Raw genomic sequence first — 27,278 nt, forward strand, 5'->3', positions numbered from 1 at the left:
CGAAAAATGTGATGAAGTTTCATCGGTACTCTATTACTTCGGTATTCTATTAGCTTGAAAAAAAAATAAATTCCGTTATAGGTATTACGCTGATTTCAATATTATATAAGGAGCTTTAATAGAGGAGGATTCAATATTATGTATTGCAGCACCTATTGACGAAAATCGAAACCAAAGAGGCATATTATATTAATTGCATTTATATTTCAAAATTGGATTTAGTGTCATGACTAAAAACTAAAACTAATCTACAACTTTTGTTAGACTTCCTACTCAAATCTACTGAATCCACAATTATGAATTAATCTTACAATTTACTCTGTCAATGTTGTTGAAACGTCAGACCACATCGACGTTACACTTCAAACAAAGATCATCGAATTAACTCAAATCTTACGTTTTATGATTGTTATAATTGTTTCATTTCTTGTTTAAATAATTATTTGATAAACAGTGTTATTATTGTTCCAAGACTTATATAAATCAGGTTGAGCTGACATAATTTTCAGTTGCGTCTTAAATTTTGGGGGTGTGTAACGCTTCTGTATTTTAGTTATTTCATAGAATAGTGATTATAAAATCTCTTTATTCGTTGACTTTATTATTCCAGTACTAAATCATAATATAATAAGTAATTTCCAATAAAGTTGGTGTACCAAAATAGTTCGACTTTGGATCAATCCGCGAAAAATATTTTCCAAAATACTTAATCGTTGCTTCTGCAACAAATAGTTTACTGGGCTTTCGGTTAGAGTGTGGTGGAGTACATATTTTCTAGAATTAATGTTTATAATGCATTGTGACAGCATCGTGTATACGATATTAAAAAGAAGTTTGCAAAATTTTTAGGTACTATTGCACAATTTTTGCAATTTAGTCAGGTACCATGTTAGTTACAAAGAGAGCTCGTGCGTAAGTCAAACCCGCACGGATCAATCGATCATAAGATTAAGCAACGCTTGTCACGGTCGATCCGTGGATGAGTGCTATTTAAACATCTTCGGCAGTCGTTACGAGTAGTCAGAAGTAAAAAAGTCTGACAACCTCTTACCTAGGGTTATCTGGTGTCTCTTCTAACTGGGTAGAGGTGGTGAGATGGGCAATCTCCCTATGTAAAATACTCGGCTATATCTGACAAAAACGACAAAAAAAAAACATTTCATTCGATTCCAGGTCAGGCAAGTAGGTACTAATGCAACTTTTCTATGTTTGTATGTACTTTCTAAGTATATCTTTGACACCAATGACTATGGCACGTTAAAATGTAGGTCCCGGCTGTCATTGAACATCCTTGGCAGTCGTTACGGGTAGTCAGAAGCCAGTAAGTCTGACACCAGTCTAACCAAGGAGTATTGGGTTGCCCGGGTAACTGGGTTGAGGGGGTCAGATAGGGCAGTCGCTCCTTGTACACTGTCCACTTGTCCACTGGTACTCAGCTACATCCGGTTAGACTGGAAGCCGACCCCAACATAGTTTAGGAAAAAGGCTCGGAGGAAGGAGGAAGATTTGACGAAAACGAGAAGCCGACCCCATGATAGTTAAAAAGGCTAAGCAAGTGATGATGACTTGGGTACCACGTTAACTACTATAAAATCTACAAGTTTAGCGACGGAAAGGTTTTTAAACGTCATTAATCAAGATTATCTAGACACGTATCAGTGTTTGCAGATTTCGCCGGATTTTAGAAGATTAACCTATCAACCATAGGCTTTTCGTTGTCTACGGCTTTATTTGAAATCCTTGGACGCGCTGAAAGTGACCAAAATTGACACAGATAAGTTACTGCAACACCACGTGTTCATTTTCTTTTATGGTCCAACATTTAATATCTGTCGTACTAGTCTACGAAATTAAAAACGGCGTCGCAAAACATTTGTCACTACAGACTAATGTTCAAAAAATTAATCAAAACTTATTTTCAAAAAAGTATACCTTATTGTTATTTGATTTCAGAATAAAAAGAGGTTTAGTAGGTGCATTCGGTTTTTTTTTCTGCACACACTGGCTGAACTGGTACAAAAAAAAAAACAAAATGCCATTAAGTTTTATTTTTAATTTATTTCTTTTTCTGTTGACAATATGGCAGTTTATGGTTTTTTGACGTAAAATAAGCCAGTGTCTAGTGTTTTTCTCATAGACGTAATATAGTAAACAGGACTGCGCACTTTTAACCAAAAAACGAGCCGAGTGAAACAGTTAGTACGGAGGCCGTCTATCCCTTTCTAATAGGGTGACTATGAGATTAAGCTATGTGAGACCAATCCGAGTTTGCTAAGATTATTAGACACAGATTGGTATTGAAGTTCTAACTTACGCAGTTTGTGACCTTAAAATACTGATATAGGCTTTTAATAATTAGCGGGAATTAGCAGTAATAAAAAACGGGAAGATTAGAAGTGCAGACTGATTTTTTTTTTGTATTTTTGCTTCACATATAGACTGAGTCATTTATATCGCCTTTCTACATTTTTTTGGGAAGCTATAACAATAGTACGACAGTTTTAAAATCCATCACCCATATTTTGACTCATTACAAGAATTCATGGGCACCCTAGTTGTTTGATTTACGAAAATCTTATTATTAGCTTACCTGTAGAACGATATATTGCAACCACCATAGGATTCACTTTCACAAGTATAAAAGCAACACATTTTCACCATTTTAATAGTTTAAATTGATTTAATAAAAAAAAATATATAAACAACATTTTAAATGCTGATTACGCGCCAAGAATGTTCAGGGTTACCGCTAGAAAATAAAAAAAGCAGAATAAAAATTTATGTTGTTTATGTTTTAAGAATAAATATGAATAAATTAATGCGATTGTTATTAATTTGTTGACTAACAATTGTTAAAATAAGATAAAAATATAAGTGATTCAATTGTTTTTTTGGGAAGACAAAACTGTTGATCATAACATTTTTTTATGCTGGCAAGGTGTTAGAAAGAGACAAACGGCCTCCGTTCTAACTATCCCTCTCGGCTCGGATTTGCCTCTGTGTATTATGCAACCAATTTAGTACCTTATTGCGTTGGAATAGAGAGATTACATCTATGGTTTTTCTTTAAATAAGGTTTTAAATCTTTTTACTACAGAGGTCTTTCGGTTTACTAGTTTACTACACTCGAAAAATTTTCAAATCAGTCATATTATACACGCTAAATATTCAAATTAGTTAGCCACCTACAAGTAAGTAAATAATTAACATGTGATTGAAAAATAAGGTAAAATCGAGAAAGAAAATAGGTTGAAGGAATTATTCAGTATATCTATGCTTTTTCCTGATTGCCTCAACATTTGAAGAAGGTAGGTGGTAGGTAATACTGTTAATTCGAAATAAAGGTAGGTTAATCGCTAACGATAAGTCGCTAATTCCTTTGATTAAAAAAATAATCCACTTATTAATAAAATAATCCTGTCTTTCTCTTCGAGTATGAAATACACAGAGATAACACAATATTTCTATTTACTTATTTCTTACAGTTTCACCTGCATTTTCTGAAAATCTCGTCATCAATATAGCTGTTTAAGCCATTGTGTATTGTGTATAAGGATAATCATGAACGATTTGTGAAAATTCTCTACCTTGTTGAATCATGGTAGGTACAAACTCAAAGCTCATTGAAATTAAAGTCAGTTAGATTTAGAAAATTAGTCATGAAAATACGTTAGCACATTCTGCATTCTACGTCTAAGTCATTTCAAGAAACAGGAAAGCAAATATAAGAATACACTTAAAGGTACCTACCTATATAAGATTAGGTAACATTCGAAGAAATCCTGCCTTGCCACAGATAAGTAAAGATTACTTCACCTGGCGATTCATTCGCGGCAATATCAATAACAATGTCACATAATTTGTCAAAATTATACGAATCGCCATTATCTTGTTTATGCTGCGCGAAGGATTACGAATTCTTCTTACAGATAATCGTGCATTTTGGGTCTTTTATTACGGCTAATTGTCTGATTAGTCACTACCAATTTATACGTAACTAGCCGTTTTCCCGTGGTTTCACCTGCGTCCCTTAGGAACTGCTGCCCGTATCGGGATAAAATATAGCCTGTGTTACTCGGGAAGAGTATAGCTTTCCAATAGTGAAAGAATTTTTCAAATCGATTAAGTAGTTTCATAGTTTCAGTGTATCCATCAAACAGACAAACAATCAAATCTCTTTATAATATTAGTGTAGATTAGTCAGCATATAATGTTCTTAAGTTATTTCATAGTTATGGCACCTAATGGTACCTATTATGATGATTTCTACTTGTTTTCAGGAAATTTTATGAAACACCCAGATTGAATGATTCAACTTTTTGTACCTACATAAAAAGATATGTTGAAAATATCCTATACTGGTAACGAACGAGTGACGTTAATCCCTGCCTGTTTTCCTACATTTGCAATGAAGGCACTTAGGTTTGCCAAACTCCAAAGTGAATTTTGAAATAAATTCTTATTCGCAAAATGAAAAATATTGGTGACCAATTTACGAATGATGAACAAATGTGACATAATGACAATTCAACATGGTCGGTAAACATTGGCTTATTAGCAAAGACAAGGTATTTACTTCGAATGATAAAGGAACGAAAGATAATAATACCAAATAGGTCAAGTACACAGAGTATACATTGTATAATTTTACAATGTGCCTAATTAGATTTTAGTCCTTCATGATTGCTTATACTTTTTATTTGTTTTGAGTCATGCGGATTAGGGCAGGAAGTTAGGGTTAGCCTTAAGCTTATCAATAAATTACTAGAGCTTCGATATTAACCTCCCCACTCAGAGACATTTAATGGTTACTTAAGCCATTCCTTAGTAAAGGATTTGTACGACATTCCGTCACTAAGGAGTGACTTGAGTAATCATTAAATGTCTCTGAGTGGCGGGGTAAGACTATGTGCTGTCATTCAATTCTATTGTATGCATCAAATATATTTTTACAACCGATGTTTAAATCTTTTTTTGTTGTTACTACTCTCTTGAATGTTGTCTACAGTCTATTTTGCATTTGTAAGTGATCTCTTGTAAGTTTACACTCTTTATTTTTTATTATATTTCAATGATTTCAGAACTTAAATGCAATGACATAATCCATTCAACTCGTAAACTTCTATCAACGATTGTCTATGGAACCGCTGTCTTAAAACTACACACTACAGTAACATACCTTTTAGTGATTTATTAAGAAAATATAACACTTATTAGCACTTCAATGTTCTAACACTGTTTACGACGACGACGCATTTTACACTGAAACCTTATAAATATCTCACGAACACCATGACATTAAACATGTGGATAACACGAAAATTATTTAGAAAACGTTTTAAAATAATGACACAATACGGTCGCAAATACACGCGCGAATAACTTATTGTACAAAACTATTTTGATAAGTCCAAGTTATTATCTTTACGATTAGATATCAGAGACTCAAGGATTGATTCACGGCGTACAATGTGTCGTACAAACAGCTGAGCTGGCGGCATTCACGATAATAATTGCAATTAGTGACAATATACAGTGATTAATGACCATTTATAAAGTAATGCATCTGTTGACCTAAAGAACTGAAAATGTAAGGCTAAATGGTTACTTATCATTTTCATATTTATGAAGTTATTATAATTATAATAACAAGCAAATGAGGAAATTGTTAGCACCATTTTCTATAGCGTCTTGTTACAGGGATCATTAGTTACGGAAAAGTTAGATAATGTGTAACGATAAGGCTCGTCGCTTAGATACATAAATATTATCTAACATTATTCTACTCTCATTTTGTATTAAATGGTAGCATAGCTGGAGCAACCCTACCAAAACGGATGACCAAGTTTCTTATGCTGTGGTAGAGAGATCTAAACTCACCCCAACCATATGGCTGACTTTAACGAAAACAGTGGACTGGCCAAAATGCATAAGTAGGTATCGCAATATGACGTAAGGCCCCCTAATACGTTAATCAGTATAAAAATGCGGACAAAGGAAATAGTGTTATCTCCAAGCCCATTACGTAGGTACCTACTGCAAAACGATATTCCGGCACATTCTAGAGAAAAATATCACCTCTAAGCGGACACTTCCCAACTATGGGGACTTATGTGCTTGATACATTTTTTACTAGGTTATACTAGGCTATTTACAATATTTGATGTTTATAGATTTTTGGAATACTTTACCTGCAAGTATCCTGTCGATACACCGTGCTCTGTCCAATGGAGCTGCTGTACGTAGGTATCCTATGAAGACTGCTCGAGGGGTATATCTGTGGAGGCCTCAGAAACCCACTACTGCTCAGCCCTATGCCAAGCATAGGGGTGTCGACCACGGAACTGTCGAACGCGCTCGTTTCATCCGTCTCTTCCTCAATAACTCCAGGCTTGTAGAATATCTTCCCAGCAGACAGCCCTGGTTTTGTTTTTCCATCTTTTTGTTCATCGTTCCGCGATTGCATTTCATATGACGAAGCCGCTTCCGTCATTGTTTTAAGGTTAGTTATTGTCACAACAGTGTCCTCACATATTTTCTAATTGCAGGCATTTTAGTTAACGTGTCCTTAGACTTCATCATGTGTTTCGTTTTAATGGATTGGCGTTTCTTCTGCATATGTAGAGGTACCTGGGGAAGAAAACAAATGGTTTAAAAGAGATCCTATTTTAAAAGTAGCAAGTGCAAGAGTCCTTATTAAAACTGAGTCATTACAGAGTGGGTCCATGGATACAAGAAGCGCTGAACTAACTTGAGTATACTCGTACATTGCGTTATAGCCGTATAAAACGATATGTCCAATCTATAGACATTTGTGAACCAAGCCTTGTTATCCTTATTCAGTATTTAAAATGGTTCTAATAAAATATGGGTTATCCAAACATAATCCTCATAGATCGGTGTCTTAAAACACTAGAGTTCATAAGTGTCATGTCAAATTCAATTAGCTTGGCAACTGCGCTCTTAATTACCTGAAGAATACTACGAACTCTATGATGTAACTGTTCACGGCCTATGTAGCACAGTGAGGCAGAATTGCATAATAGGTATCATGGTAGAAAACAAAATGCTAACAAAAATAAGGCAGCAATTTTTAACACGCTATAGAAGTATAGACCAAAACGAGGTTTTTACCGCCATCTGTTATCGAGTAGCAAAACTTGAGAGCGCTTTATAAAGTAACTATTAAGGTAATCTGCGGCTTTATGTACAACATTGATAGTGCATTCATTATAAATGTGTTATATGACGATTAAAGAACAGTAAGGATTCGTAGAAATAAACAATGTCATTATTCTTATCTTTATATTTGTGTATTTTTTTTCCACGTAGTTCTCAATGTCACACAGAGTTGCAGAAGTTAAACAATAAATAAAAACAACTGAGAAGGTAAATTAAGTGGTTCAGAATAGGGAAATCCCTTACAAAATAGTTACTTTTTTCAAGTAATGTTCCGGGAATAGTGGCATTAACATGGACACGTTTCGTCCTTGCACTCATTAGGATGTGGTCGATCACTTTACACGGTAAGTGCCAACTGTCGGATGTCTTTATCCCTCCCACAGGAACAGCACTTATTGCGGAAAACGTCGTAAAATAACATTCCGCATTTATCATGTTCCTTGCTACAAGGAAGGCTAGGAATTGATAATGATGTTTCTTTTATTGGTTCACACGAACTTCTTTAGTTTTAGAGGATGCCAGATCCTTGAGCGAGTTCGGAACTCATTACCTGACAATGATGCGAAAATAGGCGAATTCCGCTATTATCTGGAGTTCACACAGCCCCGGATCTTCAATTTTTTTTAGGCGGGGCAAAATCTGCAAAATGCCGCCCCGGCTACCTACTTATGTTTATTTTCACCTTTATTATCCATATAATTTTAGCTATCAATATGTAGGCAGGCAGGGCCGTCTCTAGCTCATGTAGCGCCTGGTTGCAATCATCACCCAAGCGCCATCTATGTATTGAAGTACTTAGAGTAGTTACAAGGAATATAAATAAGAACGTTCGAATGAAGTGCACTATTTGGTAGGTAAAGGACTTCAAAAAATTTGTCCAATTCATTGTAGGCTCAAACTGTTGGCGGTCTAAGTTATGAAAGTCGAGACAGAACGATGTAATTGTAAAAAGCAGCGCGAGCGAAGCGAGCGCGCAAATTTTTTAATTTGGGACACAAAAAGTTAATTAGTTTAAAAAAGCGCTGTAACAAGCAGCAAGCAAACTTTTTTGTTTTTGAGGACTCCATAAATATATATTTTTTACTACATTTGACCAGTGGCGGCGTAGCATCGGGTGGCACCCGGGGCGGACTACTTATCGAGCATCCCCCACCTCCCCAAAAAAAACGACAGAATATAATCACGTAGTAAAAAAAAAACCTACAGTGAGCCCCAGAAATGTTCGAGATGTAGGACACAAAAGATCCCAATTTAAAAAAAAAAACGGTAAATGAATCCGCGAGCATAGCGAGTGCGAAATTTTTGAGTTTGTTAACACAAAAGTACCCAAATAAGTTTGAAAAAAGCACTGTACAGTGAAGAAGCCGCGAGCGTAGCAAGCGCGAAATTTTTGAGTTTTGGAATACAAAAGTACTCAAACAAGTTTGAAAAAAAAAAACCACCGGAAAGTTAGGCAGCTGCGCAAAATTGTTTGGATGTGGGATACCAAAGTCCTCCACCTCCGCTTACAAATAGCGCCTAAACAACTTAAAAATAACCACTGTAAAGTGAATTTTTTTAATTGTTACTTTTGAGGACTGTAATTTAACTCTGAATTAAGCACAAATAAAAAGAAACCGTGACTGAAGCGAACGTCAATTGTTTTTGCTACTTCGGTGCTTTAAATTTTTGTAAGATTGAGTACTCAAAAAGCACGGGCAGAACAAAATAGAAATTAAGAAAGAACCGCGAGCGAAGCGAGCGGATTTTTTTTTTCTAACTTTGAGGAATTAATTTAAGTAATCAGATAAAGCAAACATATAAGAGAGGGGTGACAGTCGCACTGAGAGGGGTGACCGCCTCGATGTCTCGCGCATGCTCTGTCGTAGTTTTGTTTAAAATTTGAATATAAATAAAATGAAACAGTAAATGGTAGTGAACCTAGGCTTCGCAGATAAGAATGTGACTTGTCCCTTCTGCCCGCGCCATCCTGGTCATGCAGATATGTGTCGACCAAGATGGCACCCACCGAGATGTGGTACCCGGGGCGGACCGCCCCCTCCGCCCCCCGCTACTGCATTTGACTTATAAAAGTTAAGGCAGTGTGGACTTGACTTTTGAAGTCATTGAGGCAATGTATGTATAATATTGCGCGAGCGAAGCGAGCGCGAAGTTTTTTGAGCCCGCGACACAAAAGTACCTGATAAAGGACATTGTAAAGCAACAAGTAGCCGCGAGCGTAGCGAGCGCGAATTTTTTTAAATTATTTGTTTGAAGACTCACAAATTAAACTGGGAATTATGTACAAATAAAAAGAAAACGTGATTAGAGACTGAATCAATGACCGACGACCGAGTCAATAAAAATAATAAACAATCAGAAAAACAGTCATTTAGACGCGAGCGTAGCGAGCAAGAATTTTTTCACTTAGTTGGAGGATGTTAAAAGTAAAAAATAATCAAAATGATCAATCAAACAAAGCGAAGGCGAATTTTTTAGAAACTTTGCTTGTCAGTATCGAAATGTAATTTCATCGAAATTTCCTGGTGGTGGGGCGTCCCGTGGCGCCCCTGAGACCGAGCAAGGCGCCCGGGTCATGCGCACACCCTGCACCGTAGGTTAAGATGGCGCTGTGTTATGGTCATTGATTGGAATGTGACCTTTATTTTCGTTAGGCTTGACAAGCGCCGCGGTGGCTAAACGGTTAACGCTTGGGCATCGATAGCGAGGAGGCTTGAGTTCGATCCTAACATCGCGCAATACTTTTGGTAGCTTATTTTGCCTTTTTGGGTGTCCAATCCGTTGTAATGCATTCTATCGCGTGAGGGTGGCACATAAGTCCAAACTCCACTTGCGACATTTATCTCAAAGAGGACGGACCTATGTTGATGTGGTCATTGTGAGCTACTATCTACCGGCATAGTATAAATAAGATTATGTTAAAGTGATTCACACATTAAGATAATAGTGATTGTGCTTGTGTAATCCGAACAGGGGTAAGTGCTAGTTTTAAGGGGTTAGGACATCTATAGATTACTTCATATTCAGGTCCTGACCATTTCAATTGTCATTGTTTTAGCCTCACGCAACGCCCTTTGAGTTTGGATCTTAATAAGACCTAAGAACGAAATCTTAGATATACCTATCATAAGGATTATCCCCTGAATACGGAGCTACCGGGCATAGGTGTTGGCAGAGTTCACCATAATTAACTCTCCTGGCGTCCAAATTAGATTAAGTTAAGTTAAGCTTAGGTATTCTGTGAGTGGCTAGTTTTAAGGTTCTGTTAATATACGGTGGTAATCACTGATCTCGTTTCATTGTGCATGAAAAACCCGTAACAAATAGCGCCCAACGTAAAAAAAAAAATCGGGTGTAATACACCGACATTCTTATACCGTCATTGCATTTTGTCAAAATTATTCTGGTTGTGAAATGAAATACGGGTTAAAGTTAAATATAAGTTGACCTTTTTTTTGTGAGTGTACCCACGTAAGTTTTTTCTTAACTGGTAATGGTATGTTATATTATGTTCTTTGTTTAGTTACAATATTACTTTTGTGCACTTTTTACCATAAGTATGTACAGTTATCACTTTTTACTTGTTACCGATTGTTGAGTTGAGGTTATATATATAGTTATTAGAGTATAAAGTAAGTTAGAATATTAAGATATATAGTTATTAGTAGAGGTTTTGTTTTTATCTTGACGGTACCGAAGTAGCTTAACTATTTTAATTGAAGATTAGTTTAGAAAGGTACCGGCGATTTCTTCGTTCAAATATTGTTGTAAAGTAGGAAAATAGATAAGTATCGTTAATATTATTGTAATTACGGTGGATATTAGCTCACATTTACCGTTTGTATTTGTTTAAGTATTCGTTATGGATCCTTATTATTTGTTAAAAGAGGAATTAGAGTTTGAACTTCAATCGAGAGGAGTCTCCATAAAGGGCAATGTTGATTTATTGAAGAAACTTTTGAAGGAACTGCTCATTACCGAGCAGTCGGGGTTAGTAAATTATGAAATCAAGGCTCCTCGACAAGTACTAGCATCACCGGAGGCGGAATTAAAACACTGCAAGTCCAAATTAACAACGTTAGCCACGTATATTAATGAAATAACAGAGAAACCGGATAGACACTTATTTAAACGATTAGTATCGCGGTTGTATCACGTTAAAAATAGGTTAGAACTTATTTCGAGTGGGAACGCGGCCGAGGATAATATTAAGGTCGAACTTTCCACGCGTTGTCAAATGTTATTGGACAAGCTTGAGTCAAAGGATGACGCTGAAGTTCAGAAGGATGAAATTACTCCAGAGATTAAACAATTGTTACACGAAACCTTGGGTGAGGTTGGGGATAATATTGTAAAAAAACTACAAATTGATACCGAGGAGAATTCTGACAAAATGAGACCAAAGTTATTTAAAACTTCAACCTTGGACATAGATACACCCAAACGGAAACTGGTACCTATTAGTCAGTGGGGTGTTTACTTCTCAGCGGACAATAAAGTCAGTGTTAATGCATTTATTGAGCGTGTTAATGAAATTAAAGAGGCTAGGAATGCGACTGATGAGGACTTGTGGCGTTATGCGATAGATTTTTTTAAGGGTGACGCCTTGATATGGTTTAGAGCTAATAAAGTTCATGCTACAAATTGGAAGGAATTAGTGGTCTTATTAAAAAGAACTTTTCAATCACCGTTTTATCAGGATGACTTGTTAGCGGAAATAAAAGCAAGGACGCAAGGTAAAGACGAATCTATAGCTATTTATATGTCAACCCTTCAAAACATGTTTAATCGCTTGCCATTGCCGATTACGGAACAGGAAAAAATATCTATAATCTTACGAAACATACAGCCATATTATCAAAGAGCGATCTGCAGGGATGTGTTCTTTTCGGTCGCTGAAATAGTAGAGGTTTTAAGGATAGTCGAAAGAACCAAAATCAATTGTGATAGGTTTGAAGAACCTAAGTCTCACACAATCAACTTAGAACCAGATTTAGCTTATAAAAATAATTCACTGCCGGGAACCAGCAAAAATGTTAACGAAGTTTCGGCAAAAATTGAAATAGATAACGTCACAACCAGCGCTCAAAGGCTTATAACAGGTAGGTGTTGGAATTGTCGGGAGGTAGGGCACTTATTTAGGTCATGTAGTGTTCCTAAGCAGCGATTGTTTTGTTACAAATGTGGTCGTTTTGGAGTGACTTCTAAAGATTGCGTATGTAAGGGAAACGCCACAGGGGAAAGTATGAATCCTGCCAAATAAACTTTCCCCTAGATAAACATAGTAAGGAGTGGCAGGACTGGCTTAGGACGGTAAAGAAGTTTATGTCTCGCGGGGAATTGAACCCAGTAGTTTTAGAAAGAGATAATGATAATAGGGACTATGTACTTATCGACATTTTGGGCATTACACATATAGCGCTTTTGGACTCAGGGGCTAATCGAACTGTTATTAACAGAGATTTAGCTCAAACTTTAAGAGGTCTAGGCTTAAAAACATATCGCTCTAAGGACGTACAGGTAGCTACCGCCGATGGTAATCGTCATAATATTACTGAAATTATAGATGTTCCGGTCAAATTCAATGGGCGCTTTAATGTAGTAAAGATGATGGTTATGCCGAACTTGTCACAGAAAGTTTTATTAGGAAAAGATTTCTTTGCTAGGTTTGGTATCTTCATTGATTTTAAAGGAGAAAAGTCGGATTGCCGTCAGATGATCAACGCTTTATCCTTACAAGAACCATGTGTGGTTTCAAGGGAAGATTTAAGTATAGAGCAGCAAGAACTCTTGAATAGGTTGATTGAGATAATGAAACAGACAATTGGCTCAGGATTAGGACGCACAAATATTATTAAACATGAAATTGACACTGGTGGTTGTAAGCCAATACATCAAAAGCAGTACAATTTCTCGCCGGTAATTAAACGTGAAATTGAACGTGAATTGGATGATATGTTAGAAAAAGATGTTGTAGAACCGTCATACAGTCCTTGGTGTTCACCAGTTCTGATAGTTAAAAAACCAAATGGGGAGAATAGGTTGTGCTTGGATAGTAGACAGGTCAACAAGGTGACAAAGAGAGATACATATCCTCTGCCTAGAGTATCGAACATATTAGATCATCTCAAAAACGCCAAATTCTTAAGCACAATTGATTTAAAATCAGCATTTTGGCAAATATCTTTATGTGAATCGAGTAAAGAAAAGACTGCTTTTGCTGTACCAGGCCGGGGCTTGTTTCACTTCAAAGTTATGCCCTTCGGTCTAGTGAATGCTTCTCAGACTCAACAGAGACTGATGGACATTTTGTTTCATGCATTGGAGGGGAAAGTTTGGGCATATTTGGATGACATTGTCATTTGTTCGGTTAATTTCATAGAGCATATGGAAGTATTGGAGAAAGTCATGCATATTTTAAAAGATGCTAACTTGACTATTAATGTAGATAAATGCAAGTTTGCTAGGCCAAGCTTGAAGTTTTTAGGTTACATCGTAGACAAAGATGGACTTCGCACGGATCCTGATAAAGTTTCCGCCATACTAAATTTTCCTAGACCTAGAAATATTACGGAGCTAAAGCGATTTATTGGACTAGCAAGCTGGTATAGACGCTTCGTAAAAGATTTTTCTATGGTAGCAGCACCTTTGCATAATCTTACCAAAGGAAAGAAACATAGAAAGTTCATATGGAATGAAGAAGCAGAAAAGTCATTTACAGAGCTCAAAACACGTCTTACGACGACACCTGTAATGTCTTGTCCAGATTATAGTAAGCCATTTATAGTTCAGTGTGACGCGTCTAGTAAGGGTATCGGGGCGGTACTTTGCCAAAACGTTGATGGAAAAGAGCAAGCTATAGCGTTCTTAAGTAGGAAACTCTCGGACAGGGAAAAACGATATTCTACGTCAGAAAGAGAATTATTAAGTGTAGTTTATGCCATCGAAAAATTTAGACCTTATATAGATGGGACAAAGTTTACCGTAATAACGGATCACAGTGCATTGCAATGGTTACACAAAATGAAAGACCCTCATGGGCGGCTAGCCAGGTGGGCCATGAAACTTCAGCAGTTTGATTTTGAGGTCGTCCACAGACCGGGAAAGAGTAATACAGTGCCCGATGCACTTTCTCGTTCAATAGAATTGTGTACAGAAATCAATGCAATCAAAATATGTGAAATAGACAAAGATGATTGGTACAAATCGAAAGTAAACAAGATTTTGAGTGGTCAGGAACGTGATTTAAGTTGGAATGTCAAAGATGGTCTTTTATTTAAGAAAGTGAGGCTTAGACAATATCCTAATTGTGAGTCTATTTGGAAAGTTTTTGTACCAACGGGATTGCGTAACAAAGTAATAAAAGAATGTCATGATGAGGCTACAGCGGGTCATTTAGGCATCCGGAAAACGACTTTCAGAGTTAAGCAATTCTATTACTGGCCGAATATGATTCAGGATGTTAAGCAATACATTAAGTCCTGTGATGTATGTGCAAAATTTAAAGTTGCACAACAGTTACCCCGGGGCCACATGGGTCAACATAGGGTGGTCACAGGCCCTTGGCAGGTTATATCATTAGATTTAATGGGTCCCTTTCCGAAGAGTAAACTTGGTAATACTATGCTTTTGGTAATTACCTGCTGGTTCAGTAAGTTTACTTTAATTTTTGCTCTTCGCACGGGGAAGACAGAGAAAATTTGCGAAATCTTGGAAAGTCAGATTTTGCTTTTCGGCGCCCCAAAAGCTATTATATGTGATAATGGCAAACAGTTTGCCTCAAATATTTTTAAAGATTTAGCGTTAAAATATAATTATAGAATTTGGTTCACTCCAAATTATCACCCACAAAGTAATCCTACAGAGCGGGTGAATAGGGTCATAGGTACTATGATATCTTCGTACATTAAGTCAAAGAAGCACAATGAATGGGACGTCAACCTTAAAGAAATCGCACACGCCATAAGAACCGCTGTTCATGAAACTACTGGTTATACGCCTTCGTACCTTTTTCTAGGCAGAGAAACATCTATATCTAATTCTGATACCGGATGGAACTTCAGTTCAGATATAAATAACTTGGTAGTAAATACTAAACCGTTTATCGATAGACAAGTAGTAAGAAATAATGTGTTTAGAACTGTACAGGTTAATATGAAGAGGTCTCATATGAAGAGTAGCAATGTATACAACAATAAGCGCAATGAGGGATCCTTTAAAGTAGGCGACGTCATCTGGAAAAGGACTAAGTACCTTTCTAATGCTAATAAGAAATTTATGGCCAAATTAGCACCAAAGTTTGAGAAGGCTATAGTGACGGAAAAGTTATCAGAAACTGTTTTTCGTTTAAATAATATTTTTGGTAAACCTATTGGAATGTGGCATATTAAGGATCTGAAGGGATTGTAAAAAAAAAAAAAAAAAAAAAAAAAAAAAAAAAATATGTAAACAGATTTTTTTTTTTTTTTTTTTGTGTAGGGTAAGGGTATATGTTATGGTCATTGATTGGAATGTGACCTTTATTTTCGTTAGGCTTGACAAGCGCCGCGGTGGCTAAACGGTTAACGCTTGGGCATCGATAGCGAGGAGGCTTGAGTTCGATCCTAACATCGCGCAATACTTTTGGTAGCTTATTTTGCCTTTTTGGGTGTCCAATCCGTTGTAATGCATTCTATCGCGTGAGGGTGGCACATAAGTCCAAACTCCACTTGCGACATTTATCTCAAAGAGGACGGACCTATGTTGATGTGGTCATTGTGAGCTACTATCTACCGGCATAGTATAAATAAGATTATGTTAAAGTGATTCACACATTAAGATAATAGTGATTGTGCTTGTGTAATCCGAACAGGGGTAAGTGCTAGTTTTAAGGGGTTAGGACATCTATAGATTACTTCATATTCAGGTCCTGACCATTTCAATTGTCATTGTTTTAGCCTCACGCAACGCCCTTTGAGTTTGGATCTTAATAAGACCTAAGAACGAAATCTTAGATATACCTATCATAAGGATTATCCCCTGAATACGGAGCTACCGGGCATAGGTGTTGGCAGAGTTCACCATAATTAACTCTCCTGGCGTCCAAATTAGATTAAGTTAAGTTAAGCTTAGGTATTCTGTGAGTGGCTAGTTTTAAGGTTCTGTTAATATACGGTGGTAATCACTGATCTCGTTTCATTGTGCATGAAAAACCCGTAACAGCTGTAGGTACCTAACCATTACAGTAATCTGTGATGTAGGATTTAAAATAAAAATAAATATATGCGATAAGCGTTCCTGGCTCATAGATGATCGCAAATAATTTTTAATCAGTTTTAGTTTGCTAAAACTTCGCCTCGTGAATAATAAATGTTCGTGCAGTGGTGCAGGGGGATCGGTCAAGTTGATATGGCCATGAAATTGCTGTACTTGTGCTATTATTTATTCCGTGGTCAAAGTTAAATAAATGATGAGTTATCCATCTATCTACTACTCTGAACCTACAACACGTTATCCATTGGTCTGTGAAGTGTGAATTTGGCAGCCGCCTGATTTTGCCGCCCCCTGAATTTGCCGCCCCCTGAATTTGCCGCCCGGGGCACAGGCCCCGGCTTGCCCCCCCCTAGATCCGGGGCTGAGTTCACAATATTGTGAGTCTTTGAAAATTCCAAGATAATTCCGTATTTAGCAACACGATAGCAAATAAAGTGATATAGGTTTGCGTTTGAACAAAGTCTGTGTTTACTTTATGAATGCAGTTAATTGATTTTGTTGTGTATACCTACACCCATAAATCTATTAACATATTTTATTTAATACATAGTTAAATCATTTCCTTGTATCATTCAAGAGGTGTCTAGTTTTTCTACATGCAAATTGCTGCCCTTTACATAAGCGATGACTCATGGGTTTTTGTATATTATTGTGCCCAAGATTAAAGTTCACGAAAAGCGTCATCGATCCATGACCTGACATCTTATAAACTGAGAAATATACCATTCAAAAGCGTGCCTTATTCGCTTACTGACATACAACGAAATGTATACCTGTCCATTGACGAAGGTCGGTCTCAATTGCCGGTGTGTGTTCGGTAATTAATAAAGTACCCTGTCCGTACCTTGGTCCATGTGCGTGGCGCTTACGCCCTTTTCAAAGAGTCTTAGTTTGAACTGGTTACCATTGCTACGGTGCTGCATGAAAAGAGATGAGACTTTAAGGTCTTTTTTATGAAACTACGTCACATCATTAAAATGTGGAGAGTATGGTAAAGTTAAATGCCATTCATGATTACTTGCAATGTTGCACAGTCATGAATGACATCATTGAGCTAATCTCAAGCATGAGAGACTTAAGTAATTTCACTTGAAAATATTTGAAGCAGTCTTTTTCAAAACAGATAGGACTTAACAGATATCACACAAAAGAGCTGGTACTTAAGCTGTCTGTTAATTCTAGAACCAAATATGAAAATTGCAGCATTATTCGCAGACATTAGGATCATCATAAAATAAAATTTACCGTCATCTAATACTGGCGTGTCTAGGTCTCTTGGCAATATGTATGTGCGAGCTATTAAGTAAAGTCTATGTGAAAATACAACTATGTTGAGGTTAATCACGTCGTAAAATTGTTGTGAGGTCCTTTATAATGTGAAGTCAGCTGACCCCTGCGTGTGACTAGATTTTATCTGGATAACGTCTACTTTTACTGGCAACCTATAAATATGTTACAGCCAAAGTGATTAAATATATATTATACATAATGCCTGGTCATTGTATATAATACCCAAATTGACTAGACAGTGTGATAGATTTATCACTTTATCTGGATCTAATTCATAATAGCTGGTCAAAGTTAGCCAAAGTAATAAATATGGTATAATCGTCTGACTACTTACTAATTTTTAGAAACGGCTCAAGTTATTATCGACTCTTTTTTATGATAAATCATCAAATGATTCCTCCCACTGTGGGAGAGCAGCGTGAGGGACTCAGACTGCGTGCAGCGTGAGGGACTCAGACTGCGTGCAGCGTGAGGTCAGACTGTGAGTGGCTTAAACCCACGCGTGAAACAAGGCGCGCCGCCGAGACGGGGCCGTGTCTCCCAGGAGATGGAAGGACGATAAGGCACCCAAACTCATCGCACAGGCCCACGTCTACGGTGGCTGGGAGTCGTCTCTCGACCACACAGAAGAAGACGATGGCATCCCAGTACCTCTCGCTCCGGACCTTGGCTTGAACCAGGGTCGGGCGCGAGAGGTCGCCGCTGCCGACTGCCTCGACGAGGACACGGCGGTGCCCTTCCCGGGCAGGGCACACTCCGGGCCGTCCGTACAGTGGCCCGAGCCACACTTCAAAGAGGGGACTTTTCGCTACTATTACCCTGCACTGTGCTAACTAGCCTTTTTCGAATTATATTAACGTCAGCTACCAGGCACTTTAGTTAGTTAACATGAAATAATAATCTTTACCTACTTGTTTTATTACATTATCTAAGTCTATGGAGATATTATATAAAATTGCTAGTTAATGTGATTAATTCTGTGTCAATTATCACTTTATCCAAATTGAGTAGATATTATTAATAATAGCTAGATAATATGTATAATATGCAGACTTATTACTTTGGCTGTAACATATATCGGGTGTGTCGTTCACAATCACATTAAATTAAATGCGTTAATATACTGGTTAATATTATGTCGATTGACACAAAGAATAAAAAAATGTTTTTTTCAAACAAAGTAAATAGAATAAAAATGTGCGAAAATTAGAACACCATGTAAAAGTCAGTCATTACAAACAACTGAAATTCTCCCCTGAAAACTGACAGCTATCAACAGATCAAAACATTCGATACCCCTAACTTTATCTCTCCTTTACACATGATGTTGTAAATTATTAAAACGAAAAATGACTCCCGTGGCCGTGGCTAAACCACTGAATGGATTAGGTTATTTTTTTTACAATTCGGCATAGAATATCATAAAGTATATGCGATAAGATTTAATGTGATTGTGAACGACACACCCTGTATAAGTACTCTGTTTTAATTTTTTCTGAGACCTCTTGAATAGATTACGTACCTAATTTATTCTAAGCAATGAACAAAACAGGTATCTGTGGAGATCTAAGGGGGAGGCCTATGTTCAGCAGTGGACGTCCTATGGCTGAGATGATGATGATAATGAATGAACAAAAAACCTTTAGGTACAATTGCGCTCATTTTCTTAAATTATTTGCCTAATTGAAGAGATTGTTATTCATTTAACAAAGCATTGTCTAGCACCCCTTTTATTTGCAGTGTGAATCACTCCTGACACATCACCAAAAAATGTCACACCTCACAAATATTGGACTACATTATATTCGATATCCGTTTGCTTTGAGGTCCCACAGACTTTGCACAGCCAGTCATTGTGTGAACTAACTGTGCAAACATCACGAGGACCTAAGCATAATGTTCCATAAGTATCACTTAACGATAATAGTCCGTAATGGCAAAATAGGTTGAACTAAACTCAGAATCCTTCACACGCCACAAACGATAAATGGTCGAATTGCAGGTACATTGTGCTCTAATAATGAGTATTATCTATGTGCCGCCCATTATACGTTCAGCTGATCTTTTATTTAATAACAGGAAATTATGACAGCTATGACAAGAGAAAGCGTTATTGTTATGAGTTATGGGATGTTTATTTGTTTTGTAGGTTAAGGGCCTTGGGTAAATTGTTACGCTTTAGAGCGATATGTATTGAAAAAAAACTGCTCCTGCATTGAAAATAGCTGGTACTTTGGTGAACTTGCATATTACTTTGTCAAGATATTTAGCTAGCTCAGCTCTTAACTCTGTTAAAACAATTCAATCTAATACTTTGATAAATCCTAATGCTAGCCGCAAATGTCACATAAAATAAAGCCGCTTAAATCACATACGTTATGAAATCTAATAAATAGCGACCGTCAATCAACGAACAAGCCTTTACGTCCACGTTCATTCATTCATCATTTGTTAGGCTCTCGTCAACTTCAAAACTGGCTGTTTAAGTCTGCAAGTAAATAATTAACCTCATAACGATTGATACTTGTTGTATGGAGGCGTAATATTCGCACAGGTGCAGGTGTGCCCTCTCACTGGAGCGGTTATGCTTAAAATTGTATGGAATCGGAGGTTATACCATAATTCATAAGTTTCAAATTAAGAGCATACAAAAATGAATGTTGAACCGTATGATTTCCCTCTAGAAAAAAGGAATGTCTGGGAAAGCTCCTGATAAAAAAGAAGTTGGATTGGTTACGATTGGATTTTCATTTAAGTCTTAGTTTAGTTTAGAGTATTTTTCATGATCAAATAATTGCCTTCACAATTTTTACTCCAGTATATTATGAAACAGGTGATATCTTTCTATGAGACCCTAACTAAAACAGATATATAGCAGACGAGTAGGTAGCTTTTAGAAAGACTCAATAAGCATAGTAACTGCCAGTAGGTAACGATGTGGCCGATTTGCAGCCAGGAAGTTCTATATTGGGACAGAACTCTATTAAAGTAATTGTCATACAGATAGCATGGGTTAGCCAATCTCTGATTTGATTAGGCCAGTCTCCAAACATAGTCGGTTTAGAAATTCAATATGAGGAGACTACACAAGCAAAGAAATTTGGAGAAATCTGGACTTGGTTGGAAACCACATTGATGCTTTCATTTTTGAGACTCAAGAGTCAGACTTTATTCTTTACTAGCCGTTTTCCCGCGGTTTTACCCGCGTCCCGTGGTAACTACTGCCCGTACCGGGATAAAATATAGCCTATGTTACTCGTGGATAATGTAGCTTTCGAATGGTGTAAGAATTTTTAAAAACGGTCCAGTAGTTTTTGAGCCTATTCATTACAACCAAACAAACAAACAAAGTTTTCCTCTTTATAATATTAGTATAGATAAATCTGTAAAATGAGGATTGATGAAGCTTTATTTACAATAACGTCGTTCTTCTGTCTACAGCTGTCTTCAGATAACCAAAAAGAGCAAACTACTATGACACAACATAAAGTAGCAACTGTTAACTTGTCCAAACGTCTAGTTCAGCGCACCGGCTCAGCCCACGAATTAATAACGTCCACGTGAATCAACGTTAGACGCTCGGCGCGTGCCTGCACTGAAAAAAGTATTTTACAAAACTAGTTGAGTTAATTCACAAATAACCAAACCTTGATAAAAGACAAACGAATTTCATTTACGTATTGATCAACTGCTTCTGTTACATTTTACAAAAATATTTTTGTTATTTGAGTTGGTTATAAGCTACAAAATTTTATGTTATCCAATACAAAATTCGGTTTCGGCACTTTGCAACATAATATGTTTTGCTATACTCTACACACTTGTGACTTTACAGTTGACCCAACTAAAACTATTTTTTTAACGAATAGTTGCTGTTTTTCAAGTCTGCTATATTAGTTTGTAACCAGCTAAATAGTATTGTTGAGATTTGTTTTGCAAAGTTACTAAAAATAAACAAAAAATTTGGCTGTGATCAACTAATATTGATTATGTTGGTTTTAGAATATTTTTGGTTATCAATAATACAGCAATATAATAGGTGGTGAATAAAGTTATGCTGCGCATAACAAAACGTTTTGGTTGCATCAAACACGGTCACGGAAGTAACCTGTAGAAACCTGTTCTTCTCGTGTTGCGTTGCGAGTAGGTACTTGCGAGGCGAGTGTGTGTAGGTCTAGGTAGTGGATGTGTGTCTGTTGTGCAATGTGCATCGTCTATGGCGAGCGGGAAAGCCGGCGTTTTCGATTTTATGCATGAATCATATATCATCAAGCAACGTCAAGAAGATTTCAAGAATGGAGCCGCCGCCGGTAGACGAGGCGGCAGAGAAAACGATCTCGGACTATCTGCGGTCTTGGGGATTGGAAGCTTACATTCCAAAATTTTTGGGTGAGTGTTTTTCACTTCTATTTCTTACATAATTAGGACAATAGGTAGTGTTTCATTCGTTAAATCACTATTTTAAACAGGGCATTTCCCGTTAGATGCACTTTTGCATTCTTCTGATGCGTAGTGCTACTTTTCCGAAAAGTAGAAAAGCAAGCACCATACTACTACACATCAGGGTGTCGCACAAGGCGACTGATGTCAAGGTTTACCGCCTAATAGGTACCTTCGTAGGCCAGGAAACGGCAGGGTAGCAGCGTTTTCTTCCAAACATGGAGATTATGACAGTACTCTGCAGTATTGGAGAACGCATATATGTTCAGCAATGGACTGTTATGAGCTATTGTTTGACTATTTATGCAGGTCTTTTGCTTTCCTAGTGTATGATATTATTAACTGCCTACCTACCACACCCGAAGATGAACCACTGACCCCCGCACCTACATAACCTAGGGCCTGTCCTCTCCCAACCAACTCTTATTTTTATTAAGAAAAGTCCCGTGGTACTAGTAAACAAGCTGACTAACTGACTTAGTGCGGAGATAAAAAGACTAAACTTATCCATATTATTTCAGAAGAATCCATTGATGTGGAGACTCTCCAAATGTTGTCAGAGGCTGACTTGAAAGACTTAGTGCCAATTATTGGACACCGGGCTAAGCTGACGACACAAATCAAACTTTTGACCAATATAATGTCAAATGCTTTTGAGAACACTGTAAGTAATAATAACAATAATTAATACTTAATTAGTCATTTAAATCTACACTAATATTATAAAGCGAAAAGATTTGTATTTCTGTGTGTGTGTGTGTGTGTGTGTGTATGTTTGTAATGAATAAACTCAAAAACTACTGCACCAATTTCAAAAATCCTTTTATAATTAGAAAGCTACATTTACCGTGAGTAACATAGGCTATAGTTTATCTCCATAGTACGGGAACGGGAACTACACGGGTGAAATCACGTGACATTTGCTAGTTAACATTAAAATATTTAATAAAAACATTTATATATGTTATAATTCATGTATGTATGTTAGTAATGATTACTTTTTAATTTCATTACTGTCTCTGTGGTCTAGTGGTTTGGGGCTTTGGCACCTGATCCAGAGGTTGTGGAATTGAATCCCATGGAAAATACTTAGAGCATGAAAGTCATTTTGTGAAGTTGTTCCCAGTTTGATTAGGATAATGCAGGCCGAACCAAATCCAGGGTTGTTGTCTGTCCAATAGGTTATCCTGTGCTTTGGAAGGCATGTTCAGCCATCAGTCCCTGTCACTGTCTCGGACAGTGGTCGTCATATAAAACCATGTTAGAGTTTGATCAGGATATTATTTTATATTTCAGTGTACTAATACTACTCCGGACTCAAACAACCAAATAATGCTGTATACAGTGGAAGATTTGCCAGTTGTACAGACATTACCTGATGAAAAATGGAAATGATCGAATTTTAAATACTATTATAGTGTATGTAGCTAGGTTTGGCTAGTATAGTGTGCTAGCTCTTTGTCTGAATTAATTATAAGTTCCTACTAAAATTAATTGATTTGATACTTAATAAATAAATATAATTGTAAAAAACAAATTTGTTTTTCTTATTCTATCTCAAGTTTGTAACCGAAATGAATACCATAGTAGGTAAGATTTGGGGAAGGATATATCTTGCTAAAACTTCTTATAGGTAGGTAAATGAAAATCTACAAGAATAAAAAAAACACTTCAGGCTGATGCTACAGGGTAGCCCGCGAAATTCAAATTTTCTTACGTTTTTTGCAATTTGCTGGCCAGTGCTAGGTTGTATGTTGTTTAAAATATTGTTCACGATTGTAAGACGTATGTAGTTACAGAACTAATAAACATCAAAAGCATCAGTACAATCCTCCAAGTTCTAAAAGGTCTAGCAAAAAAGATTTTTTCAAGGTCAAAGTCATTGCTAGACCTTTTAGAACGTGGAGGATTGTACTCATGCTTTTGATGATTATTAGTTCTGTAACTACATACGTCTTACAATCGCGAACAATATTTTAATCAACATACAACCTAGCACTGGCCAGCAAATTTCAAAAAAACGTAAGAAAATTTGAATTTCGCGGGCTGATCGGAGCAGTCACTCTAACTAAAAAGTTATGTTACTTTTAACCGAAAAGTTCAGTTACAAATAACAAAATAGTTTGGTTACAATAATATTATAGTGATGTTACTAATAACTGAACCCATGATCAAGTTTTAACCAAACGGATTTGTACGCGCTAACAATAAAACGTGGCTATTTTTACATAACACTTTTGTTTTATAATACACATATTAAGTTATTTATTCTAGAACACTTTGGTACAACGTGAATAATAAATTTGTTAAGAAGTTATCATTTTTGTCGAGCTACTAATAACAGATCTCTAATAACAAAACTGAATTTGTCTAATAAGAACTATAGTTATGTAGTCACTATTTTTATGTAACAGGTTACTCAATTGTTTGTTATTTGTTACTCAAAACTTTTTTCAGTGTGACATCTCACCTACATGCTCCACTTACTTGCGCTAATCATACGCTGTGTTAATGTCACTGTATTATTTACAAGTTCACTTTTATTTGCTGTGGGAGTTGAGTTAAGCACGTAGCTGTTTAAGCTAATGCAGAGAAGTGACATTTTGAAAATGATAAATCAGACACATCAGCTCACACCAAATGTGAGCTGATGTGTCTGATTTATCATTTTCAGGATTTCTATGGAGGAGGAGGGCAAAGGCCTCCTTGAAGAACGGTGTAATTTTTTTTCTAATTTACCAGAAAATACTAAATAATGTGTTATTACTCTCTTTTTATGGTTTTCTTCGACCCTTGTTTTCCAGGATTTCTCTAATTCCAAAATTCTAATTAAATACTGCAATCAATAAATAATGTCATTCAATGTGGATGACGGATGGTGCATTGTGCTGAATTAATATTGTAGGAATTAACTTATCCACAGTACGTACAGTTCCTTATATGATTCTACTATGCCTAATCTACTTCGGACACCATGACAAGACTCTTGTAGCGTACAAACGACTGCATTTGGCATTTATTTCAACTCGAATATAAATCAATTGAATTCGACACAGACTTTCTTTTGAGTGATTCTCTTCGACTTACGTGGTCTGAATGGTATACAAGTGACAAAAGAGGTGATACCTAATTCATGGGCATAGATCTACTGGTCTACTATACCCAATCGGTCATTTAGTGCCAATATCACATGCTTATTACTTAGTTCATCTTTTTACCCTAACAAATAAAAGGACTCCACATAAGTTAAGTAGGTATATGCATTATTGTTTTATTTTTCATCATCGTAGAAAACCTAATGATACTGGTTGTGCGTGTTGATAACATGCTTACGTGAATTTACTGAAGAAGATCAACATAGAATACAGGCCTGGTGATTCCAAACGAACATTTATATTAAAAACATTGTCGTTTAAACAAATGCAAAACTTAGCAGACATACGAGAACGGACCCTGATCCTAATGAAGGTTGCTTGCAATCCAAATATCTCAGCTGTTAATATAATTACGTAAATGTCGGTAAATCTACTGCTAAAACACAGGTTCATTGATTATTTGATTATGCTAATCCATTCTATTTTGTTCATGAGATAAGATTACCTCATAAGCTTTAAATATATTAGCAGATTTAATTGATTGGGATTCCTTTGTGTCTTATATAAAATTGAAGATGTTCGTGCAAAATAGAATGACTGAGTATCACAAAACATAGGTAGTAAAATCTTTTTGACAATGCCCAAAGATGTGACAGTTCATCATTATTTGACCAGAATCAGCTGTTGTGATAGGATAAATCACCTCAATACTTAATTGTTGTACGTTGTTTATTTGAAATTCAAATGAGACTCGAACAGCATTCGCGGCAAAACCGTGCTTTTAATAAAAAATATTATGCGAGTATCACCTTGAAAATGCGCAGCATTTGATATAATATTTCCTCTTTGTATACAAATTTTATGTGACGTTGGCGCTAAACCTGTTGTTATCTCGATTTGGTTTACTATAAAGTTTGATTCCCAGTTAAAAACAGCAATTTTCAAATTAATTCTATGGTGAATAAATGGAACTAAGTATAAGCTCAATATCAGATTTAAAAGGAGCAGTAACAAATGCATATTTGTTTATCTTGTGTTTAATCAGCAACGAATCTCCATAAACCTGTCAAACAGTAAGAATGGAGAAGTTTTTATGTCTAACATTAGAAATAATTACTACAGTGTGATCAACGATCTCAGAACACACTAACTACCCTAAAAGACTGTTCTTCTTAAGCCTCAAACCAATGTCCCAATATTCGTTAGTGTCAAAAACATTTACGTCTCTTCATCTCAAAACTTACCGCGCATATTAAACTGGTACATTTTCAGAGCTTTTCATTACACTTGCAACTTTCACAAATACTATCACATACGCTGGCAACATCGATATTTTCGGGGCGGGGTTTAGCTAGGGTTGTCACTGATACGTTCTGCGTGTGCGCTTCGAATGCCGGGAGAGCGTGAACTGGCCTGCTAGCAGCATGTATACCTCGTTGGTACCTAGTCCAATTGTGAACCGCGATTATTTAACTGTCCACGCGTTCGGAAACAATTGACTGCGTTTGCTTTTAGTGTATGCAGATAAGATTTTGCATGGCCAGTTTTGTTTTATCTAGCATCCTTTTATGGTATTACTTGGTGCTAGCCATGCAATATACGAGGAAAATGAATTTCGTTAATACCTTCGTGAACGTTTCTCTTTTGAAACTTTTCAGTCACCTTTGATGATCATTGTTATGGTTCATCAGTATTTTACCTGTTTATCACCTACCACGTGCTCGTTTCCAACATTGTGCCTACTACAATCTACATGGATGTGTCTAAAGCGCAAACTCAGTTTTGCCTTTTTTATTTTAGTTTTCTCCTAGAGCTTTGGCCATAAGTATACATTTGGGCAGTTATTTATATCTACCTAAGTTTATTCACTCAAACTCTAAATACTAGTAGTATGCACTTATCCGCCTACTTGAAAAAGACAAAAGAAAGTTGTGCAAGGCGCACCTAGCCTTCCTATTGTTACCGTCATTTCTCGTCAACGACATGTCTCATTTGTCGCCTGTATGTCTGTCAATCATT

At 36.6% G+C, this 27,278-nt stretch overlaps 2 protein-coding genes and 1 long non-coding RNA gene across 12 annotated transcripts in view; 2 read left to right on the plus strand and 1 right to left on the minus strand.

The window, feature by feature from the left end:
* The window catches only part of LOC124633134 (G protein-activated inward rectifier potassium channel 3-like), a 41,812-nt gene extending 15,143 nt beyond the window's left edge, over positions 1–26,669 (minus strand). For 5 of the 9 annotated variants that reach the window (XM_047168249.1, XM_047168252.1, XM_047168248.1 and 2 more), the window contains exon 1: positions 5,180–5,383. Coding sequence is in view for 2 of the 9 variants with exons in the window: in XM_047168245.1 (XP_047024201.1) it covers positions 6,192–6,493 (302 nt within the window). In the remaining 7 variants the exon portion in view is untranslated. Of the gene's footprint in view, positions 1–5,179; positions 5,384–6,191; positions 6,631–26,503 lie in introns of those variants that run through there. The other 4 variants (XM_047168256.1, XM_047168255.1, XM_047168245.1 and 1 more) reach the window with 3 other exon arrangements.
* Positions 9,648–16,445, plus strand: LOC124633136. Its single transcript, XR_006984703.1, has 3 exons — positions 9,648–9,795; positions 12,502–12,503; positions 16,390–16,445. It is a non-coding gene; the product is annotated as an uncharacterized LOC124633136 (long non-coding RNA).
* Positions 21,889–23,697, plus strand: LOC124633135. 2 transcript variants are annotated; one of them, XM_047168257.1, is made up of 3 exons: positions 21,889–22,113; positions 22,686–22,828; positions 23,461–23,697. In XM_047168257.1, the coding sequence occupies exons 1-3, from the start codon at positions 21,978–21,980 to the stop codon at positions 23,557–23,559; spliced, it is 378 nt and encodes a 125-aa protein (XP_047024213.1). In that variant the 5' UTR covers positions 21,889–21,977; the 3' UTR covers positions 23,560–23,697. The 2 variants fall into 2 exon arrangements, with proteins under 2 accessions (XP_047024213.1, XP_047024214.1); XM_047168258.1 differs by having other exon boundaries at positions 22,689–22,828.
* Positions 26,670–27,278: the final 609 nt, after the last annotated feature.

The sequence above is a fragment of the Helicoverpa zea genome, chromosome 9, assembly GCF_022581195.2.
Source record: "Helicoverpa zea isolate HzStark_Cry1AcR chromosome 9, ilHelZeax1.1, whole genome shotgun sequence".
In the NCBI taxonomy this organism is placed as follows: Eukaryota; Metazoa; Arthropoda; class Insecta; order Lepidoptera; family Noctuidae; genus Helicoverpa; species Helicoverpa zea.